Here is a 26,300-nt window from a genome sequence, read left to right on the forward strand (position 1 = left end):
CCTAAGTTTTATCTCCATCTCCACCCCACTCCAGGCTGCCTCCTATTGGACACCAACCCCTTTCCAAGACCCCAGTTCTCACTGGTAATGCCATCTCCTTCATTTATACCTAGGAGTGGGAATAATTTGTAATCAGACATGCCTTGCTGGTTTCCTCAGCCCTAACTACATATTTCTGCACACTTTATTGAATTCTGCCTATTTATTGAATTCTATTTGAACTCCTAACTGGTTGTAGCTTCCGTTATCTGATATCTACACACATATGCTAATTTATGTGATCAGAAAGACCTCATTCCCAGGGAAGGATCTTTGATTTCTACAGAAAAGAACCAAAAATTGCAGAAAACTTTAAGGAAGTGAGAAAGGGAAGAAAGGGATAGAAAAGGAAAGAAGGAAATTTCTTCTTTGTCTTAGTAACTATTTTTTTTTTTTTTTTTTACTTCTGCCTTTGACTGTGTGGATCACAATAAACTGTGGAAAATTCTGAAAGAGATGGGAATGCCAGACCACCTGACCTGCCTCTTGAGAAACCTGTATGCAGGTCAGGAAGCAACAGTTAGAACTAGACATGGAACAAAAGACTGGTTGCAAATAGGAAAAGGAGTACATCAAGGCTGTATATTGTCACCCTGTTTGTTTAACTTATATGCAGAGTACATCATGAGAAATACTGGGCTGGAAGAAGCACAAGCTGGAATCAAGATTGCCGGGAGAAATATCAACAACCTCAGATATACAGATGACACCACCCTTATGGCAGAAAGTGAAAAAGAATTAAAGAGCCTCTTGATGAAAGTGAAAGAAGAGAGTGAAAAAATTGGCTTAAAGCTCAACATTCAGAAAACTAAGATCATGGCATCCGGTCCCATCACTTCATGGCAGACAGATGGGGAAACTGTGAAAACAGTGCCTGACTATTTTTCTGGGCTCCAAAATCACTGCAAATGGTGACTGCAGCAATGAAATTAAAAGACGCTCACTCCTTAGAAGCAAAGTTATGACCAACCTAGACAGCATATTAAAAAGCAGAGACATTACTTTGCCAACAAAGGTCTGTCTAATCAAGGCTATGGTTTTTCCAGTAGTCATGTATGGATGTGAGAGTTGGACTGTGAAGAAAGCTGAACACCGAAGAAATGATGCTTTTGAACTGTGGTGTTGGAGAAGACTCTTGAGAGTCCCTTGGATTGCAAGGAGATCCAACCAGTCCATCCTAAAGGAGATCAGTCCTGGGTGTTCATTGGAAGGACTGATGTTGAAGCTGAAACTCCCAACACCTTGGCCACCTGATGTGAAGAGCTGACTCATTAGAAAAGACCCTGATGCTGGGAGGGGTTGGGGGCAGGAGGAGAAGGGGACGACAGAGGATGAGATGGCTGGATGGCATCATCAATTCGATGGACATGGGTTTGGATGAACTCTGGGAGTTGGTGATGGACTGGGAGGCCTGGTGTGCTGCAGTTCATGGGGTCGCAAAGAGTCGGACAAGACTGAGCAACTGAACTGAACTGAACTGAATGTTCAATAAGTAAAAAACAGATTTGATAAGTAACAAATAAGGTAGACATGCTTTTGCATCAAAAGAATTCTAATTCTCAAATTCTTCCTTTAGATTTTTTAAGATAAAACACTTAAATGTTTCTTAATTTAGCAAATTAGTATCAAAGGAAAAACGTCAATAGATTTTCTTTCAAATCAAAAGTTAGTAACCAAATATAAGGTTATTTAAAAGCCGTGCACCTATTTAGGTGAAACATGTGTAAGGTACTTCAACCACCTGTATTACCCAAAAGATGGAGCAATATATGTTGTACATATGCAGGCATCAGTTTTTAACAATATCATAAAATTAAAAAACAACCTGGACAAGTACTTAAGAAATGTCAATATTAAAAAAAAAAAAAAAAATCACCAAGGTGTTTGTTCAAACTCCTATTTATTGCTATTGGAAATCAGATAATGTCAAGATTCATTTCCTAACTGAATATATTCTAAGATTTGCTTTATTTTTAAAAAGTTTTTGAAAAAAATAATCACTTCCCACATTACCAGTGAGAGCTGAAAAACATCATCATTGCTGCTATTGTCATTTCTTGAGGCGTTCAAATGTCACTTTTCATTCCAAAAGTTTATAATCTGATGTGCACAATGAACAGGAAACAGATGTGTACTAGAGATTTACTCTAAATTTTGTGTGTATTTACTACCAACAGAAAAAACTTAAAATACCAAGTTAACATAAATTTTCTAAAAAAAATTCTCTTTAAAATGTTCCCAACTGTGAGTACACAGAATTAAAAACAAGCAAAAAAAAAAAAAAAAAACCACACCAAAGTCAGTGGTGTTAGTTCAGTCTTGGCATGTCCATTTACTGCATGGCTCCAAATTTCCGAAAACTAAAGTAAATTAGATACCCAGCCAGTCTTCCTAATGGGGACATTGTGAAACTCAAGTATAAGGCTAAAAGGGAAAATATATAACAATAAATGGAACAATTCTCACTAATTATAAAACCATACAAATAATAGTTATTAAGATTTCCTTCTGTGAATGTTTATGAAGTGTCATAACTCCTCTTAAATTTCAAAGGAAACTAAATCTTTGCAAACAGTGATGAAAGACAGTATCACTTAGAAGTCTGTGAAGCTGAAATGCAAAGGCAATAAAGAAGCAAAAGCATAAAATAGAGTGAAGAGCCACATATATATTTAAGTAGGTGAGCATTCTTAGCCTCAGCTTGTGTTTGCGCAGTGTCATATTTTGGATGATGTACTGGGATATGCGTTTGTGTGTGTGTATATGTTTACACATATGCGCATGGTTATATGTGTGTTTTATATGTTAGGACACAATCATTCTTACTTAATTTACTGATTATTAGTTCTTGACTGGAGAACAGTCAAGTATTCCTTTTTTTAAATTGTAGGAAAATCTTGAGATCTTCCCCTACATACCGTCATTTCAAGTCTATTTCATTTTGTCCACTTTGAATTCTATTTAATTGCTTTTAAATAAGGGTCGAAAGTTTCTTAAAATAAGCAACTGGAGTCAATTACAGACCACTAGAAGTGAAAGCTGAGTGCCAAAGAATTGATGCTTTTGAACTGTGGTGTTGGAGAAGACTCTTCAGAGTCCCTTGGGCTTCAAGGAGATCCAACCAGTCCATCCTAAAGGAAACCAGTCCTAAATATTCATTAGAAGGACTGATGCTGAAGTTGAAACTCCAAAACTTTGGCCGCCTAATGGGAAGAACTGACTCATTTGAAAAAGACCCTGATGCTGGGAAAGATTGAAGGCAGGAGGAGAAGGGGACAACAGAGGATGAGATGGTTGGATGGTATCACCAACTCTATGGACATGAGTTTGAGTAAGCTCCGGGAGTTGGTGATGGATAGGGAAGCTTGGCATGCTGCAGTCCATGGGCTCACAAAGAGTCAGACATGACTGAGTAAGTTTAGGACAACTTACTTCATTGAAATAGTTATAATCACATATTCAGTGGCAGGGCTGAGAGTAAATGGACAGCATTTCCCTGTAATGTTCACTTTGCCCATGGTTTCATTTGATATCTAGAGTATTTTTCACTGAATACACCCTATACATTTTGTTTTCTAACTCATGCAAGTACCTTAATATTCTGTGGTCAACAGAGATATTCTGGATGAGTTTTATATTGCCTCTCACTTTGTTCTAATTATTACTATTGAATCAGTGACTCACCCAAATAAGAAACCAATCACTATCATTTAAACAAACAGCATTTATTCTGAAGAAATCTAGTGGTTTGCTTTTTCTGTTTTGCAGTCATTGCTAGTATAGTACTTCACATGGCTCTCTAGAATTCTTACATATATCAGGATGAGTACTGAAAAAGAACACATTTTTCACTTGTTCTGCATCTACATGTATAGCAGCCACATCACTGCAGAATATTTTGGATTACACTTTACAATCAAGTTTTCAGTTCTAAAATCTCTACACTTTACCAAAAATTGTAATGGGCAGCAACTGTGAATCACTGATTATTCCTAACACGTCAGTGTAGACATTTGGCCTAATTAGTTTTATCAAAAGTTAAAGAAGAATCCATTTTTCATTAATCCTACCACTGTGAGTGTAGACTAGGCCTCTGGGTATCTACTCACCCACTGTGATAATTAGGAAGGTATTATTTTTTAACAGCTTTATTGAGATAACATAAAATGAACCCTTCTTAAGTGTTCAATTCCAATGGTTCCTAATATATTCAGAGTTGTGCAACCATCCCACTACCTAGTTTTAGAATATTTTTATCAACTTAAACAATGAATTCCCTTAGTTATTAGCAGTCATTGCTGAGGCCTTTTGTCCTCCAGTCCCTGGGAACCACTTTATTTCTTTATGGATTTGTCTACTCTGGACAATTCATATAAATAGAATCACATAGTACATGGCCTTTTGTGTCTGGCTTCTTTCATTTAGCATGTTTTCAAGGTTCTTTCATGTTGAAGCATACACTAGTATTTTATTTATTTTATGACTTAGCAATGTTGCAATACATGGATATATCACATTTTATTTATCCATTTATAAGCTGATAGATATTTGGGTTTTTACCACTGTTTGGTTATTCTTAATACTACTATTATGAACATTTGTGTATAAGTTTTTGTAGGGATATGTTTTCAATTATCTTGGATATTTCTAAACTGACTGTACCATTGTGCAATTTATGAGTGCTAGTTTTTCCACATTTTTGTCAGGCCCATTACTGTCATAGCCATCCTAAATGGGTGTGAAGTACTCTGTCATTGCAGTTTTGATTTGAATTTGCCAATAACAAATGATATTTAGCATCTTTTCATGTACTAATTGGTTATGTTTATCTCTTTATAGAAATTTGTGTTTATAGCTTTTGTCCATTTTTTAATTGGGTTATTTGTTGTTGTTTTATTAATTTTTGAGTTGTAAGAGTTTCTTACATATTCTGGGCGGTGGTGGTGGTTTTAGTTGTTAATTCATGTCCCACTCTTGCAACTATGGACTGTGGCCCGCCAGGCTCCTCTGTCCATACGGTTTCCCAGGCAAGAATACTGGAGTGGGTTACCATTTCTTCCTCCAGGGCATCTTCCCAACCCAGGGATCAAATTCACATCTCCTGCATTGCAGGCAGACTCTTCACCATTGATCCACCAGAGAAGCATGTGTTCCAGGTATTAGACCCTTATCAGATTTCTGATTTTCAAATATTTTCTCTTTTTACATTCTTGATGGTGTCATTTGAAACACTAAAGTTTTACATTTTAATGAAGTCCAATTTATATGTTTTTTCTTTCATTACTTGTACTACTGGTATGGTATCCAAGAAACCGTTGCCTAATTCAAGGTCATTAAGATTTGCTACTACATTTCTATGAAGTATTTTATGGTTTTATCTTTTACATTTAGGTTTCTGACCCATTTGGGGTTAATTTTTGTGTATGGTATAAAGAAACTTCCTTTATTCCCCTATTCATGACTCCTGTTTTGTTAAATAGCTATTTTTATGGTATACCATAGTAATTCCCCTGTCATTTCTCATATATATTTTTAGTTGTTTTCTTCATGCTATTCTGGGGATTAATTTCAATTAGCATCCTAACTTAAAACAATCTAGTTGGGGTTAATTTCAATAGTATACAAAAACTTGGCCCCAATATAGTTCCATTCCCTCCCCTTTTGTACTACTATCATTATACAAATTACATCTTATTGATTGTAAGCTCACCAACACGGTTTTTATAATTATTATTCTACAGAGTTACTTTTAAATATAATAAAAGAAAAGAAACCAAATACATTTGTATTCTCTTTCACAGTTACAAAGATAATCACCTTTACTGGTGTTCTTTATTCCTTCATGTGAATCTGAGTTACTGTCTTCAAGTAAATGAAGGACTCCTTTCGTATTTCTCATCAGGCAGGTCTGCTAGCAATCACTTATCTCAGTATTTTTAAACTGGGGAATATGTAAATTTCTCTATCTTTTCTGAGGATAGTTTTGCTGGATATGGTTAATAGTCTTTCAGAAATTTGAAAATGTCACCCTACTCTATTCTGGCCTTCATGATTTCTGAAGAGAAGTCAGTAATCTTATTAAGAATCCCTTGTACATTATGAGTGGGGCTTCGCTGGTAGTACCGTGGTAAAGAATCCACTTTCCAGAGCTAGAGATGTGGGTTTGACCCCTGGGTCAGGAAGACCCCCTGGAGAAGGAAATGGCAACCCACTCCAGTATTCTTATCTGATGAGTACTTTTATCTTACTGCTTTCATTATTCTCTTTTTCTTTGGCATTGAACAGTTTGACTAATGAATCCAGATGTAGATCTCCTTAGATTTTTTTTCCTTCTTTGACTCATGAAACTCTTTGAATGTAAATATTAATATTTTCCACCAAATATAGAAACTTTTCAGGTATTATTTCTTCAAATACACTTTCTGGCCTCTTCTTGCTCTTCTTCTAAGACTTCTGTCATGAGACATTGGCACACTTGACAGCATCTCACAGGTTTCTGAGACACTATTTGTTTTTCTTTACTTTGTATTCGCTGTTGTTCTGTCCCTCCAACTGGATAATCTCTTTAATGTCACTCATTCTTTCCTCTGCCAGTTCAAATCTGCTATTGAGCACTTTCAGTAACTTCTATTTCAGCTATTATACTTATCACCTTCATAATTCTTAATTTTTAATAATATCTATCCTCTATTGATTACCTATATTTAATGAGAAATCATTCTCATACTTTCATTTAATTCTTTAGATATGGTTTCTTTGATTCTTTGAGTACATTTTATAGCTCATTTGAAATCTTTTTTTTCTAGTAAGTACAACATTTAGAATTCCTAAGTGATGGTTTATATTGCTGGTTTTTAAATGTCCTGTATTTATGTGTTTTTTCTGGTTGAAATCGGACATTTAAAATATTATAATACAGTGATTCTGAAAACTGTGTGACTTTCTAGGGTGTGTTACTGTTGTCTTTGTTACTGTTGCTGCTGCTTCTGTGTGTGTTTGTTGAGTGACTTTCCTAGACTAACTGTAAAGTCTGCTTTTTATGGCTACTGAAGTCTTTGCTTGGTTAGCTTAAAGTCACTTGCTTTAAATTTAATGATTAAGTGGAGATTTCTGTTTAATACCTTGAAATATCAAGTCTCCTACCTTTGCTGAAGGGCTCTCTGTGCATGTTAGGGTGAGTCTTCAGAGCTCTACCAGGCAGTTCACGATTCTGCCTTTTAGCCTTAACTTCCTGACTGCACAGATTCAAAGTCAGCCGGAGGTAGAGAGAGGAGTCTTCTCAGGTCTTTCCAGAGCATGTACATAGCCCTGCACAAGTACATGTCCTATAGTCTCAGAAATATGTAGAACTTTTACAAACTGCCCTATGAACATCTTATTCTCTGGTTTTTTCTTTTGCATTTTCATGAGCCTCTTATTAGCCTAACTGGTGTTGCTGCTTCAGACCTCTGTAGTGTAAAATGATGGCCAATAAACTTTTTTTAAAAAAATGCCCCTGGAATAGGGTTACTTTCACAGATATAGCTCTGAATCAGGCCAAATAAAAGACAAATTTTGAAATGCAACTTCTCAGGAAACTGCCATCCAGGTCAAATAGTAATGATTCTCTTGGGTTAGGAATTCTGGGGAGGTCCAAACCTATTTTGCCACATACAGTGACTCCCAGATTGCCAGTTTTCAGTTACCCTAGTTGTGAGGCCATTTGTTTTCAGGGTACCACAGAGATAGGAGGAAGGGGATGGAAACAGGGAAAACTAATACACCACAGAGTCTGCTGTTTTTTGAAGGTTCTGTTGTTTTTCTCAATTATTTCTTTTTTAATTATAACTCTTTGTTTAACTGCAGAATACTGAATAAGTTGATTTTCACAATTTTTACCAGTGTTCTCACGACCTTTATGGAGGAGCAGAATTTTGGAGATACTCTATAACTCCAGAAATACTTCTCCCCCTTGTTTATTTTAACGTTGCATATATATGCCTATTACTATAGTTCACATGAAATGAATTTTTCATTAAGACATTTTCATGGAATAAAAATACAATTTTTACTCAGAAGAATTAACTTTGATCACCACAAAGTAGAAAATTCTGATTCACTTTCCCTAACTTCTAGTAAAATAAAATATAATAATCTCAAAACTAAGTATTATAGAGATGATAAGGAAAATCTAAATATTGTTACTCTAGGTAGACTGAATTTATATCAAAAGATTTTATTCTTCTGTATTCCTAGCAGAGTGATTATTGTAAAATTAAATTATAAGATCATAAGAGATTAACATTCTTTGTAGTTATTCTAGGCCTAGTTCTCCCACTTCAGGAGTCACCAATTTTCTGCATTCTAACATCCTTTATAACTCTTTTCTCATCCAAGGAGTTGAACAACCTTCTGTAGCTCTTCTGAAAAGGAAGACCCATTCTTTTGGTCATATAGTCTCCTATTTCTCTTTTCCCCTCTACAAGCATTAAATTTTAAAAAATCTTAAAAAGTCATTCCCAGGAAAAAAATAAAAGAAGAAAATATTGAATTACTTCTCTGTATTTGAGGGCTTGAGAGAGAAATTTAGTCTCATAAAAATAATCTCCTTTTTTATACACCTTTTTTTGTGACTATGAAATTCTTTCCTGCAATATACAGATATAATTGTTTTATTAACATTATCATTTCTTTACTAGCTTTACTAATACATTTACCATTACAGTTACTTGTCCTATTACTTTTTATGGCTCAGACATATTTAGCCATAACTCCACAGCAGGTACTTTAAGTTCTTTGCCTGTGCCTTTGTAGTACATTTGGGCACACATGAAAGAAAAACCAGGGCAGATCCTGGTACTTACGGCCTTCATTGTAAATGTTCTCAGTCATCCAGTTCCAAACTTGCTCCACAGTGCCGCTGTCTTCATTGCCTACTCACATGTCTTCATTGCCTACTCACACTTGGCTGTTCCTTCTTGCTTTACCCTGGCAACTCTAGCGGCTTTTAACCCCCATCTCTTGCTCCATCCTCTGGGCTTCCCACAGTTTCCTTTCCTGGAGAGCGATCAGCTCGTCATGGCTATCTTTCAGGAAAAGTCCCACATCTCCTCTTTCAGTGCAGGGCCTTTAAAAGCAGTCCTCATGCATCCAACCTGGACTGGCGGTCTGTTTCACACTTGATAATATACATGTTTCGATGCTATTCTCTCAGATCATCCCACCTCGCCTTCTCCCATAGAGTCCAAAAGTCTGTTCTATACATCTGTGTCTCTTTTTCTGTCTTGCATATAGGGTTATGGTTACCATCTTTCTAAATTCCATATATATGCGTTAATATACTGTATTGGTGTTTATCTTTCTGGCTTACTTCACTCTGTATCGGGGCTGGTGCACTGGGATGACCCAGAGGGATGGGGTGGGGAGGGAGGTGGAAGTGGGGATCAGGATGGGGAACACATGTAAATCCATGGCTGATTCATGTCAATGTATGGCAAAAACCACTACAATATTGTAAAGTAATTAGCCTCCAACTAATAAAAATAATTGGGGAAATAAAATAAAATAAAAGCATTCCTCACCCCACAGAACAAAGTCTTGAATGATTAGGAGTTCATGGCTGCCTTCATTCCATCCATCTACATTGGCACCAAAATAAAACGGCCAATACTGGTAGTCTATCTTTCCTAATGTTTAAATTCCTAGCATATGGTACCCAATTGGAGTGTTTAAAACTTCTTTTAGGCATCATGATGAGTAGCTTCATTTTTCATCAACTTCAAACTTTAAAATAAACACCAAATATTCTTCTTGGCTCTCCATGTTTTGTTCAACCAATGTCCAATCTTCCATCTTTATCCTAGGAGTACATGTAACTGTATTTACTGATAATATATAATAATAAATTTCCTTAAAGAGGACAATGCATAAAAATTCTAGGAAAAAATGTTCCACAGTGTGCTTCATGGCTTTAATATATTTCATCTGCTCTAATATATTTCACAATTAGATCATATCAAGCCACATTAGAAAATGCATAAGAGAAGAAAACAAAACAGTAAAAAACGTGCTTGAATGGTCACTCAGAACTATGAAAATATTCTCTGCTTACAAGAAATCCAAATTCCTTGGCCTCCTTCCAAGATTCTTTCACATCTGGTCACAACTTCACTTGCCTTTCCTAACTTCTATTTCATCGCATTCATCCATTTCATGCTGCCTGTGTCTAGAATGCCCATCTCCTTTTCTCCATCTATGAAACCTCTGCCCACTTCCTGCAAGGCTAAATTCCAGTGCCACCATCTCTTTGAAACTCTTTCTTCCTGTTGCCAATACCTTCCATTCTAGGGTTCATCAGATGCAATAGAAATATCATTCTATGCATATATTTAGATAGCTTGTGAATTTTCTTGAGGACAGGGCCATGCACTTCAACACCTCTGAATCTGCAGCACTTAAAAGACTTGCTTCTGCACAGAAGTAATTTCATAAATGTTTGAATGAAAGATGATGATCTAGTAAAAGATGAAAAATAGCCACATAATTTGTAAAATAATCTACTTGTTATTATTTTAGAGCAAAATAATACTTTCTTTCTCTTGATGTATTTATATAGATACAGACGCATGGGTCTTCCCAGGTGGCACAGTGGTAAAGAATCTGCTCGCCAGTGGAAGAGGTGCAAGAGACACAGGTTTGATCCCTGGGTCAGGAAGATCCCCCGGAGAAGGGAATGGCTACCTACTCCAGTACTTGCCTGGAAAGTTCCATGGACAGAGGAGCCTGGCGGGCTACAGTCCATGGCATATCAAAGAGTTGGACACAACTGAGCACACACACTTCAGCGTAGATATAGATATCTACTGACCAGTCCTATTATAAGAAATACCTATGTTCTTAGCTTGATTACTAACTAATCATTTATTTGCTACAATCCTGGGATTTTAGAGCCCATTTACTTGATTTAACTTTTTAGAAATTGGTTAAAGGAAAATAATTAAATCAAGTTGTTCAAATAATTCTAGAATTGCCTAATACCTTAAAATATAATCAACTCACATTTCAAATTCAGAGATCCAGCAACATAGCTAAAATGTTACTGCTCATGAGTGGTGGTTATACTGAGTCAGAGAGTGCCACAAATTAAATATTCTTGCCAGGGCACCACCCTGGTACTCACTCCCTTCACTGTAGTCTTCCTGTCTCTCTCATGTAGAACTCTGCCAAGTTTTAGGGAAGCTTACTACAGTGTTAAGAACTGTCCCTCACCAGGATCCTAAAGTCAGATATTTTTTCACAAATACCCATTGCCCAAACGTCTTTGGACCAGGTTTCTGGCTCAGACTTATCCAGGAAATAGAGCGGGAGGAACACCTTTTTTATATTTTAAGTGAAAAAACATTCACACAAGAACATTACACAATAACAAGACCGAAAAAGGTTCCTTGGTGGTGAAGTTCAAGTCCCACATCACTGTCGTCATAAACATGGCTTTATTTTGGTCACAGAAGAAGTATCATGGGTTCTTAAGTCAAGGTAACAACAATGAATATGATAATTTCACAAAGCTGCTTAACTTAACAAGTTTAAAATGAAACATACCAATGTTAGAACTGAGGACAAAACTGCTTATTTTCTGTTCCTAGTTACAAGTGAAAAAAGTTAATGGACAGCAGATTTTCAGTAGAAAAACAACTGCTCTACCCATTTTTGCCTCAGCAGAACATAACCCTGGAGTCTGACACATAGAAGGAACTCAATTTATTGAACTAGATTAAGCTGCCCGTATGGGTTAGCCTCGTGAATTAGTATCTCTGTCTTGGACTGCATTATTCTAAACACATACATAGTAAAATTTTAAATGAATCATCATGAAATCTTTATAAAAACAAACACCTACCCCTAAATCCTCAAAGAGGGAGAATGAAAGCACAGTTGAAGCTACTTTAAAATGTATTTGAAACCTCTAACTTTTCAAAACACATCATTTTGTATCTTGCTTATAAAAATGTTACTTTAACATATAATAGGTTAAAAGTTATTTATTATTGAGTAAAGTTGACATTACCCTCATACCCAGAGGGGGAAACCTTTTTTATGTTGTGGCCTTGAGAATCCATGATCTTACTACCAAAGAACCCTGGCATACACCAGAAGCAGAACTCTAGACTCTCTTTTATTCCTAACCCCTTAGTGAAATTTTTCTTCTCTTGTTAAAAAAAAATTTTTTTGACAGCTAGCTAATTTGAAAAGCAAATCTTTGCTAATGCCATAAAGGGCTCTGATGTCTCGATGTATGCCCATTTTACAGGTTTTATAATTTTTATGTCTTCAAGATAACTTCCTCATCCACAAGTAAATATTCTAAAGGTGAAGATATTAGATACAATAATAGGAATTGATGGTAATGTTTTAGCCAAATGCTAAAGCTCCCTTCTGATGCCCATCCAATGACATCACTTCCTGTAGGGCCCACCACACAGAGGCCCTGACCTATGTTTCCAATGTTTAACTACTACTAATTCTTCTACCACTGAGAAGAATGATTCATTTTATTACACATTGACTTTAAAACTAGGCATTGTGCTAAATGCTTTGTAGGCACATCTCATTTAACCTTCACAACAGTCTTCAAGGATAAGTAATATTTTCATCCCCATTTTCCTTCTGAGAAAACTGAGCCTTAGAGAAATCAAATAATTCTTCCTGAGCACACAGCTCCCAGATGGTAGTTCCAGGACTTGAAGCCATGCAGTCTTAACTTCAGAATCTATAGTCATCTTATGCATATGTTAGATAAACTCCAAGGAGAATACTTTGGAATGAAGTATCTTTCTCTTTTTGAGATTATTAGAGAGCAACCCCTATTACTTTTGCATCATTTCACAGACTCTACTTTTCAAATTCTTGATCAGTTCAGCCTCTAACGTCTTAGTGTATTTTTACTTTTCATCAATATTTCCAAACTGTAAGAGATCTGATCAGATTGTCTCACTTAAAATAGAAGCATATATAACATAAAGCCTAGAGTTTAACATTGAGAAAAATGAAAGTGTTAGTCACTCAGTGTGTCTAACTCTTTGTGATCCCATGAATTTGTAGTCTTCCAGGCTCCTCTTTACATGAAATTCTCCAGGCAAGAATACTAGAGTGGGTAGCCATTCCCTTCTCCAGGGAATGTTCCTGACCCAGGGATCAAACCCAGGTCTCCAGCATTGCAGGCAGATTCTTTACCTTCTGAGCCCCCAGAGAAGAGTTTAACATTAGCCATCAAGTAATATAATTATTAGTTTGTGACCACTACTTTTATCTTCTCTAAGCCTCAATTCACTCAGTGGCATGTCTTTCTGTTAGTTAGGATAAACTAGGTAAGAAAGTTGATTTTCTGCCATTGATTTTTGTTTAGAGTATTGAAATTTAGGAAATGAACACTTATTCTAAATTAACTTCTCCAGCAATAGCTATTTTCTCACTCTCTGCATCTGCATTAACCTGACATGAAGAAGACTGATAAACACAGCTACAAGATTCATAACATATATGAAAAATAACTTCAAAAACCACAGCACTGGTAGTGGTGTTTATCACCATTATTCTGTAAATCCTAGAGAAGATTTTAAAAATATTTGCATTCAAAGTATTTATTAACATCCCGCCCCAAAGAAAGGTAAAGTTCTCAGTAACTATAGGCTCAATTATAATCTTAGAATTTCTCTTTTCATTTTTTTCTAATTGAATATATTGCAATTTTCTACAATTTCATATACATACATGCATATGTATATATGTGTGTGTATACCTATATGCACACAGACACACAAATATTTCATTGCTGTTCAGTCACTAAATCATGTCTGACTCTTTGAAACCTCTTTAACTGTAGCATGCTAGGCTCCTCTATCCTCTACTATCTCTCATAATTTGCTCAAATTCACATCCATTGAGTCGGTGATGAAATCTAACTATCCCATCCTCTGTGGCCCCCTTCTCCTTTTACCTTAAATTTTTCCCAGCATCAGGGTCTTTTCCAATGAGTCAGCTCTTTGCATCAGGTGGCCAAAGTATTGGAGCTTCAGCTTCAGCAACGGTCCTTCCAATGAATATTTAGAGTTGATTTCCTTTAGGATTGACTGGTTTGAGCTCCTTACAATCCAGGAGGCTCTCAAGAATATTCTCCAGCACCACAGTTTGAAAGCATCAATTCTATGGAGCTCAGCCTTCTTTACGATCCAACTCTCACATCTGTACATGACTACTGGAAAAACCATAGCTTTGATTATATGGGCCACTTACACTATTATCTGTTCTTGAAAACTGAGCAATTTGGAGAAATATTTTGGAGAAAATATTTATTATGATTTTTTAACATCTAAGTGAAAGTGTCAGTTGCTCAGTCATCTCAGACTGTTTGTGACCCCATGCACTGTAGCCCACCAGGCTCCTCTGTCCATGGAATTCTCCAGGCAAGAATACTGGAGTGGGTTGCCATTCCCTTCTCCAGAGGATCTCCCAACCCAGGGGTCAAGCCTGGGTCTCCAGCATTGCAGGCAGATTCATTACCATCTGAGCCACAGGGAAGCCTTAAAGTCTAAGCAGAAATCAATTAATTAGAATTTACCGATTATACTGCAAAGCCCTTTGGGTCATGGTGAGAAGCATAAGATACAGGTGAAACTACAGAGAAGTGATATATACACAGGAAAGGCATTCTGTGGCAGAACTTTTCCAGAAAGAGGAAGGAAGTAGGTTGAAAATATCAAGTTAACAAAAATGAGAGATTAGAACGTCAAAGTGTGATACTGAGAGCACTGAATGCAGGCAAAGTAGCTTCCCAGGTGGTACTAGTGGTAAGGACCCGTCTGCCAACACAGGAGACTTAAGAGAGTTGGGTTTGATCCATAGGGTTGCAAAGAATCGGACATGACTAAGCGACTTAGCAGGCTTGCATGCAAAGGAGCCCAAGTACTGCCTAGTAGGTTTGACTATGGCCCAATACAATGTAATTTTTTACAGACTTGCAGGATTTTTAAACATACTTACTAAGAAGTGAATCACTTCATATTCATAAATTAGAAGAGGAATTCTTTGGCTGATAAGTCCCTTTCTGAGATGTGATGGACATCAACATCTCACCTCTACCCACCCAATTTTTGATCTTCATTAAACTTCCTAAATTTCATCTTCTCCAACATTTGTCCTTGCGATCTTCTATCTGGCAGTCCATTCCATCATCCTTGTGGCTTTCTCCCCACCCTTCCTTGGATTCTCTGTACTGTGTCACCGATACTGTACTCCAGGCAATGAGTCCTCCTTTGGGTGGCACTCTTGTCTTGCCTAACTCTAGTCCTGCTAGACAGAAATATTCAATTAGTAGTTACACTGAATCCAATCCAGTAGAGTTGCATATAATTGAGTCCCCCTACCACCTGTAAGGGGCTTCCCACGTAGATCAGTGGTAAAGCATCCATCTGCCAGTGCAGGAGATGGGAGTTTGATCCCTGAGTCAAGAAGATCCTCTGGAGGAGGAAATGGCAACCTACTTCAGTATTCTTGCCTGGAAAATTCCATGAACAGAAGAACTTGTCGGGTTACACTCCTTGGGGTCACAGAGTCAGAAATGACTGAGCCTCTGGGAGTGCGCGCACACACGCACACTACACCTGTAAATACAAGTCTACTCACCCATTACTTCCTCTTCTTTGAAATTCTCAAAACCATTAAAACATAAGTGATTTAAATACAGCAAGTATTTGAAGTTACCATGTAGATGTGGCTCTTGACTCAAAGGATGTACAACTCGACGAGAGAAGCACTGCAAACTCCTATGTGGAGTAAATAACATGCACCCAAATTAATTCATTCTTATTTATAAAAGTCTGTAGCAACAAGAAATAAAAGTGCCCTAAATTCTTTCTTTGGTTCAATTTCCAGTGTACAAACATCCTAACTGAGATTAAACAAATAGCCCACACACATTCCATTTCTAACGAGACTGTTTTCCTCCCTTCCTTCCCCTCTAGATTCCCTCTTGCATTTCTCTCTTTCCCTTTTTCTCCCAGTCTTAGCTCTCCTTTCCTCTAGCTATCACAGTTTTCCCAAAGAAAAGCCTCCCTGTGACCACGAATCAGCAGAAAGGAAGCAAACCCTGATTACGGCAAGCCAAGCCCTCAGAGGGGCGTGTCGGGGTGGGCGCCCCCACCCGCTCTGAGTGCAAAAGGGCTGGACAGCGAAGTTCAAGTGCTCGCAGGAGAGACGCGCGGCACCCGAAGTCGCTCACTTTCATAGACGGACTGATCCCTTCTGCGCAATCGGACCCCAGGAAAGCCGCCCCCCTCCCCTTACTGGCCGAGGAGTGCCGGCACTTTGAAAGCGCCTGGGTGCCCAGACCCCGGGAGAAGCGAGGGGTGCGAAGGCGGAGCCACTGGGCTAAGGACACCCCCGCAAGGTCCGGCCCTCGCCCGCGTTCCTACCACCTTAGGGAGTTGGCGCCGGGAGCGGAATCACCCTCTCAATGAAAGGCAGATGTCCCTTTAAGGTTTGCTTCGCAGCTCGTGGACTTTAGCCTAAACAAGGACCCGCGAAGCTGGCTTTATTTGTCCATGTCTCAGACAGAGCCTGGGAGGCTGCCAGTGGGATTTCAGAGCACGAAGAGGGGGGGCGATGTGGCAATTCTGCGAGGCGAGTAGCGTGAACCGAACTTAGAGGCACTGGTGGAAAACACAGGAAATCGCCCCGCTGCTCCCCGGGCGCCGGGCCGACCGGCCAGCGACTGAGACCCCCGGCGGCGAGCAACGCGGCTCCTGCGCGCGGTTCCGCCGAGTCCTCGCCTCCGGTCCCGCGCGTCCCCGGGGCGCTGCGCCCACTCCAGTCATGGACCCCCGGCGCCGCGCCAGCCCAGGGGTCGCTGTCGCCTACTGCTGGCTCCTCTCCGGTGAGTGACCCTGCTTTTCTCCGAGCATCTCCTGAGCGCGGGACTCCGGGAGGGAGGCGCGCAGAGCTTCGGCCCGGAATGGTGAAGGGAGCGCGGATCCACTTTCGGGCGCTCCAGGTAGTCCGGGCAGGTTGGAGCTCTGAGATCAGTTTTCTGCGTTGGTTTCTCGGTGTGAATTACTTTTGAAATTGTTTCAAAACCCTCCGCCTCAATGATGGGGGGAGCGGTGCTGAAAACTTTACAAGGTGGAATTGACTTTTCAAATTAAAGTGGTTTTTGACAATATGCATGGTATTTTAGGACTTTGCTAATGGCTTCTACTTTCCTTTTTCGTGTTTGTGTGTAGAGTTTCTACTTTCAGGTTGCTCAAGAGTGGACATTATTCATTTTCTTGCTGTTATGTACTCAAGATAGTTTCTGCTACAGAGGAGGAAAGAGAAGAATGCAAGGCAAAGTTGTCTCTTGTGCCGAAATGCTGTTTCTGTGTTAGCACCCAGGAAAAGGAACATATTGAAATTGAGGAAGTCGTGAACATTTACTTTGAGAATTAGCAGAATAATTTTTAAAATACAAAATAAAGTATTGTTACTTGTGCATAAATAGGTATCTTTTAGAAGAGGTTTAAGCACAGTGGAGATGCAAGCTTATGCTCAATTTGGGTGGGGGGGGGGGAAGGTTGAATTAAAGCATTTTCTAAGATTTTCCAAATCATTAACTGATGGTTAGCTCTTTTCTACCAGTTACTGACTGAGCAGGAAAAGTTGCAAGGGTGAAAGAAAGAGAAGGCAGATGGCTGAAGCGTTGTGTGAAAAGGGCCAATAATCCAAATAGCATCAACTTCTGAAGAGCTTTACAGTCAGTGAATGGCTGACCGTGTAAGCCACTGTCACTCTCCTTTACACGTGTTTGAGCTATGTGTGCATGCATGTCAAGTCATGTCCAATTCTATACAACGCTATGGACTGTAGCCTGCCAGGCGTCTCTGTCCATGGGATGTTCCAAGAATACTGGAGTGGATTGCCATACTCTCCTCCAGGTGATCTTCCCAACCCAGGGATCCACCCCAAGTGTCTTACTGCCTCCTGCACTGGCAGGCAGGTTCTTTACCACTAGCGCCACCAGGGAAGCCCATTTGACCTATGATTCCTCTCCAATTCAATGTTTTTGGAAGCTGTTTGCGTCTTGTTGTTGTGCAAAATTTGAATGTTTTACTAAGTACTCAAGTTGTACCTTTCTCATGTTACTGAATAAGCAGTCACTAATTTAGAAATAGGTTTCCCTGGTAGCTCATCTGGTAAAGAATCTGCCTGCAATGCAGGAGACCCCTGTTCAATTCCTGGGTCTGGAAGTTCCCCTGGAGAAGCGATAGGCTACCCACTCCAGTATTCTTGGGTTTCTCTGGTAGCTCAGACAATAAAGAATCCGTCTGCAATAGGGGAGACATGGGTTTGATCTGGAGAATTCCATGGACAGAGGACCCTGCCAGGCTACAGGTCCATGGGGTCGCAAAGAGATGGACATGACTGAGCGACTTTCAGTGTAGAAATAATCAAACGAGGTTTGCAAATCCTCTGAAAAGGATGAAACGCAAAAAAATAGAAGTAAATTACAATTTCATATATAATATATATATTCAACTACTTTATTTCCTTATGCCTAAAACAGCCATGTTTGTATACTGTTGGTTTTCTGCAGTTGTTGGGGGTAATGCATGCATACGTGCTAAGTCGCTTCAGTAGCATCCAACTCTTTATGACCCTATGGACTATAAGCCCACCAGACTTCTCTATCAATGGGATTCTCCAGGCAAGAATACTAGAGTGGGTTGCTATGCTCTCTTCTAGGGGATCTTCCCAACCCAGGGATCAAACCTGCATCTCTTCTGTCTCCTGCACTGGCAAGCAGGTTCTTTACCACTAGTGCCACCTGGGAAGCCCATTGTGGGTAATGAACCTTGCTAAATCCAAGAAAGGACTTAAAGGAAAATAATGCATGATGGGCTTCCCTGGTGGCTTAGACAGTAAAGAATCTGCCTACAATGCAGGAGACCCAGGTTCAGTCCCTGAGTGGAGAACATCCCCTGGAGAACCTTGTTAAAACCAGTAAGGGGGTTAAAGGAAAATAATACATATACATTTCTAAATTACATTTAATTCTCTTTTGTGTGTATATATTATATATATTTATATATATATATATATTATTCAACCATATTAAAATTTAAAGTTATTATCTAAGAATCAACAGGTTCCTCATATGTGCTATGTTGTTGTTGTTTAGTCGTTAAGTCATGTCCGATTCCTTTATGATCCCATGAACTGTAACCCACCAGGCTCCTCTGCCCATGGGGTTTCCCAGGCAACAATACTGGAGTAGGTTGCCATTTTCTCCTCCAGGGTATCTTCTGACCCAGTGATAGAACCTGGGTCTCCTGCATTGGCAGGCAGATTGTTTACCATTGAGCCAACTGGGAAGCCTTCTTATGTGCTATATTTATGCCCATTTCACAGCATAACAGAAGGATCTAAAATTTGATGTCTTCTTTTCCTTTGTTGGTTATCCTGTCAGTCATCATGTCGTCAGCTTCCTTACAAACTTCTCACAATCCATAAAGTCCACAGAATCCATAGAATCTGGGGTCTTATCACCATACCCACCCATGCACGGTACTATAGAACTCATCTTCTAGTCTTCAGTCTGAACTTAACCTCTAATTAATCTTCCTAATACATAGTTTTTATCATACCTTAGTCTTTAGCCAAAAACCTTTGGTGGCTCTATGTTATCCATAAGATAAAATCCACAATTCTCAACCAACCTTTCAGGGTCTGCCCTAATCCACTACCCTCCTACTGTGCCTTTTATCAGTTTCCTATTGCTGTCATAACAGATTGCCTCAAATTTACTGGCTTAAAACAATACAAATTTACCACTTATATGGGTCAGAAGTCTCACTGGGCTAAAATCAAGACGTTGGCAGGGCTGCCTTTTTTCTAGAGGTTCTAGGGGAGAATCCATTTCCTTACCTTTTCCAGATTGCAAAGGCAATCTGCATTCCTTGGCTTGTAGCTCCATCCTCAAAGCCAGTAAAGTAGCATCTTCAAATCTTTCCTGTGACTGCTACTTCATCACTTCTCCATCTCTGATGCTAACCCTATTTCCTTCCTCATATAAAAATGCTAATTATGCTGGGCTCCCCTGAATAATCCAGGATAATCTCCCCAGCTCAAGATTCTTAATTTAATCATATATACCAAATTCTTTTTGCCATATATAGTGATACATTTGCAAGTTCCAGGGATTAGGAAATGAAGATATATGAAAGACCATTATTCTACCTACCAAAACCTCTGAACACAAACTGCCAGTCATGACGCCAGTCACATTTCCTTATTTCCCCCATTAGTCCTCATGCTTATTTTGCTACTGTGCATATACTATTTTACGCATCTAGAAAAGCATTCCACCCTTCTTTCTTACTACCCCCTGCCCTCTAAACAAACTCTCTCCAGTCTTCAAAGCTGGGTCTACATCACAACAACCATCTCTCTAATAAACCATCTCAGTAAACTTCCCATTATATTTAGGACTATCTTGTGTTAACTTTTCCCAACATTTAAACATGATGCATCAAGAAAGATGCCCTTCTCTATGTCTAAAGTCTTTATCATTACTTTAAATATCTCAAAGTCCCAGCAAAAGAACTAGTGGCACATATAAAGGATTTAGCTGAAGAAAACAGACTTAAGTCAAGGAACTGTTTGCAGAAACATAGAAAGGAATCGACAAAAGTTGGTGGAGCACGTAGAACGAGCAGGAACTAGTAGGAAGAGAGCACCTGAAGCAACATGAGATGAAAAGCCACTGCTGTTCCCAGGCCTGACGGGGCAGCAATGTCAGCTTGACCGTGACCTCTGGCTATGGGAGGGGGACCACCGGACAGGAGCTGTGGCCACAGCCGCAGAATGCAGCTTGTGCCAAAGCTGAAGCCCAGCAGGGAGAAAGCGGGGGAAATGAACACTCTGCCTTTTCCTCCTACCCCCAGCGCCCTGCCCAGCTCTCCCACTGGTCATGTCCAAATGGCAAAATTCAAACTCCCAGAGGACAAAGATCAAGACAATAGCAGAGAAGAGCTAGCACAACTAATTGCTGAAAGGCACATAGTTTTTGAGAATGTATTAGATATGAGGCCCTGTGCCAAGAATTTTGCACATACTACATTTCAGTCTCAAAACGGGGAAATTCTGGAACTATTATTCATATTTTACAGATGAAGAAACTAAGAGACTAATTTGACTAAAGTCACACAATTAATAAATGGCAAAGTCTATACTTTATTCAGCTCTTCATGTTCTGAAATAATATACCATTTTGGAAAAGACCATGATGCTGGGAAACACTGAAGGCAAAAGAAGGGGGCAACAGAGGATGAGATGGTTAGATAGCATCACCAACTCAGTGCCCATGAATCTGAGCAAACTCGAAGAGATAGTGAAAGACAGGGGAGCCTAGCGTTGCTGCAGTCCATGGAGTCACAGAGTCAGACATGACTTTGGGACTGAATAACAACAACGATTGACTGTCTAATATAAATCCATTTCCCTCTTGCTCAACCCTCTAAATGTTAAATCCAAGTCTAATTGTCTAAAAGACTTTGATAAGGATCTGATTAATGATGAAGTGGGTCTGTTTTCCATGACTTTTAGGTATATAGTGAAATTAGATGATGCCCCTTCCTACATTAATTATAACTCAAATAAGACTCATTATAACTCAAAATTACTCAAATTATAACTCAAAAAATTATAATCTCTGGTTATTAAAAATTCAAATACAGAATTATCCCTAATTGAGTTGTGTATCTTTCCTCCATAGAAACATTTCAGCTAGACTACAAGCAGGTGTCTTCTTTTATGATTTTTTTCACAGGCAAGATTTCCTATTCTAAAAGAAGTCCAGTGAGCTAATGGCTGGATATGGAAGGAAGTCAGCCACTTACTTATAACAAAGAAATGACCTCCAATGACATACAATGGATTGTCAGGAACTGCTGAAAATAGTGAAAATATTTAAGTCATTATCAAGTCTGTAAAGTCAGCAATAAATTCAGAGGACTTTTGTTCATTTGTTTAATAAATGGGCAGTAACGGTAGCAATAAAATATACATGCCAAACTAGCTTGCCTACTTTTCTTCCCTGCTCTCATGATGTTATTTTGATGCATGAGCTCTAGGGCCACAACTGTTGATCTTACTCCCTTAGATGGATGCTCCTCTGCCTGGGTTCAAACACCTCAACCCAACAAACATCCCATTAGATGTAGAACTGGCTGAATTTTAATATGCCCCTTAACTAATTTATAAAATAAAGGAGCTCATGTTTTAAATATATTCAGAAAATTAGGCATCAAAATACTATTCTTTACCTACACCGCTCTTCTGTTGTATGAAATACAATATAGTATATCTGAATTCTTGTTTAAAAAATTGAGATGAAAGATATTTGGAATCATTGTCACAATGCTTAAGTCAGAATATATTGCCAATTCAGAGTGGTCCCTGACTGGAGAATTGTATTCACTCTCAAAGCAAGTACAGTAGAATATCAACAGCTGTAAATGAGCTGAATATATTCCTGTCTTTATGATTATTGAGCTTCTTTCAGCTCCTCCATTGTTCCCGCCCCTCTGAAATCTCCAGGTCTTTGCATAAGCAGTTACGGTGCTACTGATCCTTAAGTCCCCATGTGAACGTTATTTCCATGAAGCCACTGGAGTAGACGGAACCCCTTCCCCCAGATCCTTGTATGCCTCTAGCACCTTGGCTTCTATAGTATACAGCATATTAAAATTAAACATCAAGTTGTCTGTTTTCCCAGATTAGTGTATGCTCTGTTGAGAATAGGGTCTTTGTCTATTATCCCTACCGTCTATGAATAATAGGTAATTGAAAATTTGCTACTGAATGAGTCACAAAGGAACAGACTACAAACCAACTCATAAAATAATAAAGGAGTCAAGTTGTCTCTTTTAGTTATATCAGGAATATTCTATCTATCCATATTTATATCTAGTTGAATGGAAATCACCATCAAGTGACTGAGGCACCAGTATTTTAGGTACTATTAAGAAAGAAAAGTACTGCCAATCTAATTATAATTGCTGAACCTACAGATGCCTCCTAGTTTTAAGAGATGTTAAAATGTTGAAATATATACATCTGAAAATTATAATAAATAACGTGCAGCATATCTACATGCAATTTTCTATCACATTTTTAAAAACTGCATCATAAGATTCCAAACACACTCCTAGATACAAAGATATGAACACTGTCCTCCTTTTAGTTCTCTTCCAGGGCCAAATTTCATTCAAGGAATAATTGCTCCTCTGACACCAGCAACCTCACCAGCTCCCAATAACAGAGCTTCCTGTGAATACTCTACCTTTAAGAGGAAGCTTAGGGAGAAAAGTGACAATAAAATAATTCAAAAATGTTCCAGGTCACAGGATCAGTAACTCTAGTTCTGGCAGGCTTTAATATCTGTAATATTCTTTCATATCAGTGGTTAGTACCAGGACCAAGTATATTTGACGGGACCTAATTTTTTATCAAATGTCTTTTCTAACTTAAAAGGAAAATTAAAAAGTCAACTAAACCTTAAAAGGCAATTAAAATATATGTACTGGTTGGAATTAAGAATTCATTTTATGTGCAAAACATTAGTATTGCTTTATAAAAATGGTAGAGCTCTATAAACAAAATAAGTGAGAAATCTTTGAAAAATCATTATAATTCAGATAGTAAAAGCAGTGAAGACATATTTTTTGGGTATGAACTATCTGAGATCTGCTGAAATAAATGAAAATTCTTATCAATCACATTAGAACCTCAAATGAGTAAGATGAATGGTCTGCATATTTTATTATAAATCCTATACTCCTAATACAACTTACTAATGTGCTTTTCAAAATTTTCTTTTTAACTGTATAGTTTTAGTTTGCCAAGTACTACAGTTTGAAAATTCAAAGGTATTGACCAGTTCCTAAAACTACATATTTTATTGTAATATTTTAATAAAATAATCCTACATTATATAGAGATTCATACAAACAGGAATATACTCTCCCACACATTTTTGTTGTTAAGATTATTTATTTAGTAGGAGGCTTTATATTGTTTTGTGACAATTGCAAGTAAGTATTTTTAATCACAGGAAATTTAGATAGTGAGTATAGCAAGTTCCTTAAAGCAAAACAAAACACTTTCCCCTTTTCGCTTTTACCATTTTATTTGAATTAGCTGAATAATCCTCCCAGTCAACCACTAACTTTGCTTGTGGAGGTCACATAGGCATCTTTGTACAATCTAAGGTTAGCACATTCTCTCTCTCTTTTTTTTTTTTAGCACATTCTCTCTTAAATAACTATTGCAATCATCACTAGAAATTTATATAAGAGTGCTGGCTATTTATTCAGTAAAGATCATTTTCCAAACCAAGTGTAATAACACCAATTGTCATCATAGATTATTTTATAACATTTTAAGACTTTTTTCTCATTAAGATATATTTAAAATTAATCATTTTCTTATCCATGCATAGATAGCTCAAAAAAATAAAATAGGTTTACAAAAACTTATCTTAAGAGAAATCTTCCTTTCAAATTATTAGTAACATTATAAAACAGAATGTGATTTCATACTTTTAAGATGTCAGTGACAGAGAAGTTAAAAACTCTGAATTAAAGTAGAGCTAATAACCACTCATTCTCTCATATAATTATGATAATGTATCAGTTGTGCTGGGTTCCAGGAACACGTGAAAAGAGATACAAAGGAACACAATAAAAGGTAGTGTCTGCCCTTAAGAAGCTCAGAGTCTGAAAGAAGTAATAGACAAGCAAAGAAGCAATAATGGGAAAAGCCCCCAAAGCAGAGAAAGGAAAATATTAGGTTTGTGTTGTTGGAGAGTAACCTTTGCAAAAAATAGAAGATGGATACAAGAAAATGTATATAGACTCTACTATTTAAGGGTCACTGTGCTAAGTACAGAATATTCAAACAAGACAGCCCATTAGCCCTGCTGCTATCACACAAATCATTTCTAACATTATTATAATAGGAAGGAATGTAATCAGTTCATCACAAGGTACATGAGCCATCTCCTGCAGTAGGAGTAACCTAAGGTTTTCCTGGAAAGGAGGTAGTAAGTAGTATACATAAATGGACCCAACAGATCATCCATCATTCAACTCTACTGAACCAGTTATTTTTCAAGGCTGAATAACTGTGCTCATGTTAAAGTGAGTCCTTGCTCTTTGCTTTGTCTGAGCCAAATCTCTATTTTCAAGCCAGGTATTCTTAGAGATTTACAACAATACCTTACATGTCTATAGAGTTTCACAATTTTCAAAGTATCATAATCTCATTAAAACCTTCTCAGGGATAGTGAATGCGAGAGGCAGACAGTCTTATTTATAATTTACAGTGAAAAAGTTTAGGTTTATAGAGGTTGGGAACTTATCTAAAGTTGCTAAAATCTAGCTCGAAAAGATCATAACTCAGGTCCGCTGACTCTTTTGACATGCAAACTTTAAAATTAGTATTGGTCTTTTACCACTAAAATCGACCTTAGAAGAATCAGATTCAAAACTGAAAATAAATGTTTCAGGGTCAGATTATGGGCAGTGTTTTAATTTTTTAAAAATACCATTGCAGAATAGGTTTCACAATTAAAACAATTTTAATTGCTGAATTCAATTTCCTCAGTTCCTAAGTAAAAGAAGTTCAGTTTCAAAGAGAGTAAGTGGTGCCAGAAATTATAGTAAAAACAATTGACAGTGTAAGAATTACAATCCAGGATACTTGACTTCTAGCCTAACTGTCTTTCTGAGACAATGGAAGTATATCAACAACAACAAATTGAAAGCTTTTGGAAGCAACAACACGGACTTCTCTTTTTTCTGGAGAGATTAATATAAATAAAAGTTTATAGGAAAAATAGATATAATTAAAGTTACTGATACAAAGATTTCTATCTTCAAAGAGCCAATAAATAAGTATAAAATTAGTTTTTAAAGAAACCTAGTTAAATTTTGGTTTTTTTCTCACGATTTTGCTTAAAGACTGAAAATACTCTATACTGCTATATGTTACATAACTACTATAATCATAGAAGTATGAAAATAAGGGGAATTATTTTGTAAACCAGGTGAGCTATAGTTAATAATATCAGTGTCTTAAGAAGTATCTGTAATAATATAATATATATAGCATATATAGAGTATATATAGTATATAGTATAGTATAATAATAAATATAGTTGCTACATTTTTTTATCCGACCCCCTCAGC

At 37.8% G+C, this 26,300-nt stretch overlaps 1 protein-coding gene and 1 long non-coding RNA gene across 2 annotated transcripts in view; one reads left to right on the forward strand and one right to left on the reverse strand.

The window, feature by feature from the left end:
- Positions 1–26,300, reverse strand: part of LOC136146752 (uncharacterized) — a 191,938-nt gene that overhangs the window by 162,759 nt on the left and 2,879 nt on the right. The gene's annotated exons all lie outside the window — the stretch shown is intronic.
- The window catches only part of ITGA1 (integrin subunit alpha 1), a 161,826-nt gene continuing 151,758 nt past the window's right edge, over positions 16,233–26,300 (forward strand). The window contains exon 1 of the mRNA XM_065905797.1: positions 16,233–16,948. Coding sequence (XP_065761869.1) covers positions 16,888–16,948 — 61 coding nt within the window. The 5' untranslated portion in view covers positions 16,233–16,887. The remainder of the gene's footprint in view (positions 16,949–26,300) is intronic.

Source organism: Muntiacus reevesi, chromosome 14, assembly GCF_963930625.1.
Source record: "Muntiacus reevesi chromosome 14, mMunRee1.1, whole genome shotgun sequence".
NCBI lineage: Eukaryota > Metazoa > Chordata > Mammalia > Artiodactyla > Cervidae > Muntiacus > Muntiacus reevesi.